We start from the raw sequence: 7,500 nt of genomic DNA, 5'->3' as shown, positions 1-7,500 counted from the left end.
ATTTGTCCACTCTTTGTGTGTGTATATGAATATATATATATATATATATATATATATATATATATATATATATATATATATATATATATATATATATATATATAAATATATATATATATATATGTATATATATATATATATATATGTATATATATATATATATATGTATGTATATATATATATCTATATATATACATATGTATATATATGTATATATATTAATTTATATATTTATTTGTATATGTATATATACATACACACACACGCACACACACACACACACACACACACACACACACACACACACACACACACACACACACACACACACACACACACACACACGTCATCATTATTACTTTTATCATTATTATAATGACTTTCATTGTTGTTAGTATCATATCTAGTGTTATCATTACCACACACACACACACACACACACACACACACACACACACACACACACACACATATATATATATATATATATATATATATATATATGTGTGTGTGTGTGTGTGTGTGTGTGTGTGTGTGTGTGTGTGTGTGTGTGTGTATGTATATATACAAATATATTCATATATATATATATATATATATATATATATATATATATATATATATATATATACATACATATATACACACATGCATGCACACACACACACACACACACACACACACACATATATATATACATATATATAAATATATGTATATATATATATGTATGTATATACATACACACACACAGACACACACACACACACATATATATATATATATATATATATATATATATATATATACGAAAGTGGAATTAGTTCGAACTAAGTGATCGTGACATCGAAATTTCACAAAGCATCTAAACAGCTGTAGAAGAAGGATGCTCGCAACCGTCAACCCCGCACCTCGCACACCTTGTAAACTCATGAATAGAATTAGGCTTCCTTGTAGACAATACATCTAACCTCCTTCCTGGAAAGCAAGACGATGTTATGAGAATATCATAATATATTCATGGAATATTCGCCTGCTCAAAAAAAAAGAAGAAAAGAATCTTAAAAAATTATGGACGCTTAGTACACATCAGTGTTATGTGCATACGAGTGTTGACATTGAATTTCCTCCTTCTTGATCTGAACTAAATGGAATATATATTTTTAAGATGCCAATTGCTTTTCAGACGTATGTGCGAACCAACAAAAATTAGAAGAAAAAACTACTTCATTTATTGATAAACTATTAATACAAACACCATGCGTGGTACATGCAAAAAGAGAACAGAATTACATGAATAATGTAATATGATAAAAAAAAAAAAAACTAAATATTACATTTACAAAAGTCATAAACCAATTTTGTTTTCATTAATACTAAACATGACAGATATATTATATATTATTATTATTATATTTTTTTTTTTACCTGTGAAAATGTTGCATGACTTTCAGGTAAAATGATTAAAATTTGGGGGCGACGTAATTACAAAGGCTTCGGATACAAAGCTAATTGTAGATTGTTTGGGTCATTCATAACGACGCATTGTCCTAAGGCTCTAACTGAGAGGAGAAAGTAGGTATGGTTCGGCGGTTTCAATATGTAATTAGAAAATATTCAGTTCATTAGGGCTGCTAACCAAACCATAAAAAAAAAAAGTTTTGATAATGTAGAAATAGTTGAGGACCATAAAACCGGAGAAAATATTATTCTTATATATTCTTATCTCACATTTATGATAATAGACTACTCGATAAGTTATTCATAGGGTTTCCGTTTGATAAAGGTACAGGGTACAATTAAGATTCTGGTGCGTGTTAACTTATCAGAGGAATTATTGTTATTTGTATAATAATAATAATAGTAATAATAATAATTATTATTATTATTATTATTATTATTATTATCATCGTTATTATTATCATTATCATCGTTATTATTATCATTATTATCATTATCAATATCATCATCACTATCATTATTATCAAAACATAATTATTATTGTTATCGTTATGATAATGATAATAATTACAATAATAGTAATAATAATATTAATAACAATAATCATTATTATTATCATTATTATCCTCATTATTATTATCTTCATCATTATCCCTATTATTATCGATATTATTATAATTAGTATTATTATCGTTATTATCATCATGATCATCATTTTCTATCATTATCATTATTCTTATTATTTTATTGCCATTATGATCATTTTTTATCCTTATCATTATTATTGTTATTTTGATTATTATTATCATCATTATTATTCATATTATCGTTATTGTCATTATTATAATTATCATCATTATTCTTATTATCATTATCATTATCAACAATAATAATTAATACAAGTAGCGTGAAATGCTCAATTGTTTTAATATTAAGATCTCTTTGAAGTCTTCCTCTTTGAAGTCTGTCCTCGAAGTGAAGATATATTAATGGACCAGAGAAATGGGACTGACAGACGACACCGCATTTTTTTTTTTCTTTCTCTCTGTCTTTCAGAAACAGTCTCGATGTGTTTTGCACAAATTATTCGAGTGCGGTCGTATTCTTACTAAATTCGGGCAAATGAGTAAAGTTCTGGTGCCGCGATCTGCCTTGGTGTCGAATCGCAGTGGAGCTTCCCGAATAAACCTACGGATCTCCACTCCCCGTTTCACTTACTTTCTCCCTTCCCTTCCACTCCCCGGCGCCGCGGACCCAAAAGCCAACGAGACTCGGATGTCAAAGGAGTTGGTTCAGGCCCGTGTCTCGAATCCTTGAGCACTTTGGTGGATACTACGACCTGCTTGATCGTTTGACCTCTGACCTTTTCCGCGGCGAGGCAGGGAGGGAGCAAGCAGGCGCCACGCTGCCACCAAATTTTCACGGCGTATTTTGCGTGTTCAATCGCCATTCTCATTTGCGTATAGAACCTCCATTCTTGCACCACGTTGCATGACCAACATCAAAGGAAAGATTGCACGAGCACTGGATTGCCACACCTTCCGCTGATTAACGCTGTCGCCCGCGGGAAGACGGCGATGAGGCCCGGTCTGCATTCACAGAAGCTACGCAGGATTTGCCCCGAATTTGCATTATTATATTTCCTGCTTCCGTGCTTTTTCTGAGGAACGTAGGCTCACAGAACTATCCTGACTTACCCCTTTCATCTATTTCTTTTCTATTCATCTATTCAATCCTTTACTTGTTTATTTTATCTTTACTATTTATTTATTCATGTTCATTTTTTCTCTTTTTTTTCTTTTTTTTTGTTCTGGTATCTACCTCGTTCCCTTTCTGCCATGTTGAGTGTAGTCTGACTTATAAATCTGATCGCTATAATAATCTTAGGGCTCTCGTTTTGATACTGATAATGATGCTATTTCCACTAATAAAAGCAATAATGATATGAAAACAACACTGGCAATAGCAATAATGATAACGATGATAGCAGTAATAATGATAACAATAATCATGATGATGACGATGATGAGCATGATTATGATAATATCGATAATTATTACAATAATAACATCAATAATACTATTAGTAATGATACATAATGATAATGATAATAATGATGATAGTGCTTATAATAATGTTATAAAAGGATAACAGTAATTATACTGATAATAATCTAAACAATTACAATAATGATACTGATAATAATCTAAACAATTACAATAATGATTATGATAACAATGATACAATGATTATGATAGTAATGATGATAATATTGATGATAATAATGATAATAATACCAATAGTAATAATAATAATAATATCAACGATAACAATAACAATAATGATAATGCTGATATTAATACTACTACTACTACGAATAATAATGATGATGATGAGAATAATAAGGATAATAGTAATAATGATAATAATAGTAATAATATTAATAATAATAATATTAATAATAATGGTAATAATAGTTATAATGATAATGATAATGATAATGATAATTATGTAATTACAATGATAATAATGATACAAATATTGATTATTATTATAATAATGATGACAGTGATAAGGATGATGACAATAATAACGATAATAATGATAATAATAATAATAAAGATGATAATGATGATGATAACGATGGCGACGACAGAGAAACAAGTAAATAACAACTGTAACAATACCAGAAACATTGAAACGATGACAATTAATAATACACTGAAATTAATGTTGAAGGCTAATTAAAACAAACATGAAAATGCTTGCAATTTTGACGAGTGAAAGACATCTATTATTATTCATCGTCAGAACCATTGTTATCAAATCCAGGAAAACGGAGAATAGAAAGATATCAGTTATAGAGAGAACATGTGAGATTGAATAAATGATGAACCGGGAGATTGGGAAGGGAAATCAGACTTTAGCAGAAGTGAGTCATTTCTCTGACTGTCTGTCTGTCTCTTTGTTTGTTTGTTTGTATTTTAGTTTGTTTTTTGTATGTTTGTATCATATTTTTCTCTCTCTCTATCACTCTTTCTCCCTCTCTCTCTCTATCTCTATCTCTCTCTCTATATATATATATCAATCAATCTATCTATCTATCTCTATCTCTCTCTCTTTCTCTCTCTCTCTATATATATATCTATCTGCCTATCTCTCTCTATCTATCTATCTATTTATCTCTATCTCTCTCTCTCTATCTATCTTTCTATATATCTCTGCCTATCTGCCTGTCTATCTGTCTATCTATCTGTCTCCTTATCTCTATATCTATCTATCTATCTATCTGTCTACATATCTATCTATCTATCTATCTATCTATCTATCTGTCTACCTATCTATCTATCTTTCTCTTTCTCTCTCTCTCTCTCTCTCTCTCTCTCTCTCTCTCTCTCTCTCTCTCTCTCTCTCTCTCTCTCTCTCTCTTACTCTGTGTGTGTGTGTGTGTTTCTGCCTGTCTGTCTCTCTCCATTAGTGTGTATGCTTATTTTTTTATCTATTCAATTTTTTACATGTAAAACAGCAACGACATTTCGTGTCTCATTCTAACCTGACTAAAAAATGCTGGTCTATTAGCAATGATATTGTACCTGCCATCAATCCACTGAAAACAGATCCGCAATACTTAACTCGGTCTTTAAGGACACCTCAAAAATGTCAAGAGAGAAAATGGACCAAGAAGGTCCGACCAGTCCGCCATCGGGTCAAGCGAGGTCGAAGCTTGTGAAACCCTGCACGTTACGAGGTTCGCTCGATTCGGGAACTAACTTTGACAATATTTCTGATGTGCATTTTAACTCTCGTGATATGTGGCGAAAGCGGATATTTTTGGATTGAGAACTTTTAACCAAAATCAACTTTTGTGGCACTTTGTCATCCGACTTCCGGTCAAATTACATAGGGTATTGAGTTATAAAACAAATATCAGATGGAGTTATTGTACTGTTCTGTAAATTCATGGGTGTCGGTAAATCATATATGTAAGAGTGTTTGTGTTACACACACACACACACACACACACACACACACACACACACACACACACACACACACACACACACACACACACACACACAATAACACACACACAATAACACACACACACACACACACACACACACACACACACACGCGCACACACACACACACACACACACACACACACACACACACACACACATAATCACACACACACACACACACAGAATGTTTTTATAACGTTTTTATCATAGTATATCATATTATTTTAATATTATTATCATAAGTCATAATTATCACTTTTGGTTTCCCCTCCTCTCTGAGTCTCACTGAACTCTGGCTGAATGCACCCCCTCCCCTTCTTCCTTTCCCCCTCCCCTCGCCCTCTCCCCTTCCCCCCCCCCTTAGGTTCCCCAGGCACTGACTCTGCCCGAATGTACCCCTCTCCCCTCCCCTCCACCTTCTCCCTCTCCTCTTCACCTTCTCCCTCTCCCCCTCACCTTCTCCCTCTCCCCCTCACCTTCTCCTTCTCCCCCTCACCTTCTCCCCTCCCTTTCGCCTTCTCTCCCCTCCCCTTCACCCCTCCCCCTCCTTTCCCCCCATGAGTCTCCCATGCCCCTCCCCCCCCCCCCTTCTCCCCCCTCCCCCCGTGTCCCCCAAGCACTGACTCTGCCGCCTCCTCCCGCAGGTGACTTGGATGCGGGTGCGGGATCTTCACATCCTCACCATCGGCCTCGTCACCTACTCCGCCGACGACAGGTTCCAGGTGAGTCGGCGACCTTTTATTGGCTTTCTCGTTTAATTCGTTTAATTATTACTCCGGCAGTCCATCGATTCGGCGGCGCAATTTAGCTCGGCGAAATGGGATTCCACGGATTTGAAATTTACCGGTTCGTGGGGGGAGGGAAGGGGAGGGGACGGGGGGGGGGGGAGGGATTCGCACCTGTTCCGAAAGGGCTTCATGGTTGGAACTCTCTCTTTCTCTCTTCTCTTTGTTTGTTTATTTGTTTATTTTGTTTGTTTATCTTCTTTTTTCAATTCATCTATTGCATTATTTGATTATTGGGATTATTCACTCTTTCATCTATCTAATCTATCTGTTTAATTGTATATTTATTCGTTCTTTTATTTACTTATTCATTCATTCTTTTATCTATCGGTTTACTCATCAATTCATCCATCTATCTGTTTACTGGACCTGGCATCACTCAGCATCGGCAGCCCCATCTAACCTCCGTTGTGGCAGGTCGCCATATCAGCCTTTATATCCTCCTTATTCATCTTCATCCCTATTCCTTATCTCTTTTCCGGATCTCAGCGTATTGCAAAACACGCCCTGTCGCTGCACCTTCTCGCTCCGGCTCCTTGAAGTCCTCCTCTGTTGTTCGCTTCTATGTTGGGCTTTGTCACCGTCGCCTTACCTGCGGCTGAGTCTGCCACGGCCATTACTTGCAGGGGGAAAGAGTGCCTTCACCTTGGCTCTGCGGACACGTCTTGGGATCCGGGGGGCACTAGGATGGCATTATGGTGGTACTCAGGTGGCATTGGTGGGTACTCGTGGGGCACTAGGGGGCACTCGGCGGGGGGTGGGGGTATTCAGGGGGCACTCGGCGGGGGGTGGGGGTATTCAGGGGGCACTCGGCGGGGGGTGGGGGTATTCAGGGGGTACTCGATAGGCATTCAATTTGGCACTCGGGGAGGCACTCGGGGGTCACTCAGGTGGTACTCAGGCAAGAGACTGGATCCTGCGACTCGAGGCTCGGATTATGGGCGGGACAGACGTCGGAGACCCAATCCGGGCTTATGTTCCTCGGGGCTTCGACCTGGCACCGGCTTTGGGCTCAGCCTCGCTCTTCAGTGAATGGGCGCCTCCGCTCGGACGAGAAGCTCAGCCCGAAATTGATTATATTGCGAGCTGGAGATACTTTAAAAATAAAGGCTGTTCATCCCTGTAAATTGATACTCTGGCAGAATAGAAGGGTTGCTGACTCGGAGAAAATTACTCTTATTCAAGCTGTTTCATTTTCTTTCAAGAAAGTCTCGAAAAGCAAATCGTGC

The 7,500-nt window shown here is 36.5% G+C and overlaps 1 protein-coding gene across 1 annotated transcript in view; it reads left to right on the top strand.

Moving 5' to 3' along the window:
- Window positions 1–7,500, top strand: part of LOC125039563 (zwei Ig domain protein zig-8-like) — a 128,797-nt gene that overhangs the window by 67,881 nt on the left and 53,416 nt on the right. The window contains exon 3 of the mRNA XM_047633639.1: window positions 6,131–6,208. Within this exon, the coding sequence (XP_047489595.1) occupies window positions 6,131–6,208 (78 nt within the window). The remainder of the gene's footprint in view (window positions 1–6,130; window positions 6,209–7,500) is intronic.

The sequence above is a fragment of the Penaeus chinensis genome, chromosome 27 (genome assembly GCF_019202785.1).
Source record: "Penaeus chinensis breed Huanghai No. 1 chromosome 27, ASM1920278v2, whole genome shotgun sequence".
NCBI lineage: Eukaryota > Metazoa > Arthropoda > Malacostraca > Decapoda > Penaeidae > Penaeus > Penaeus chinensis.
The sequence above is the reverse complement of the archived record's forward strand: the minus strand, read 5'-3'. Positions and strand labels throughout refer to the sequence as shown.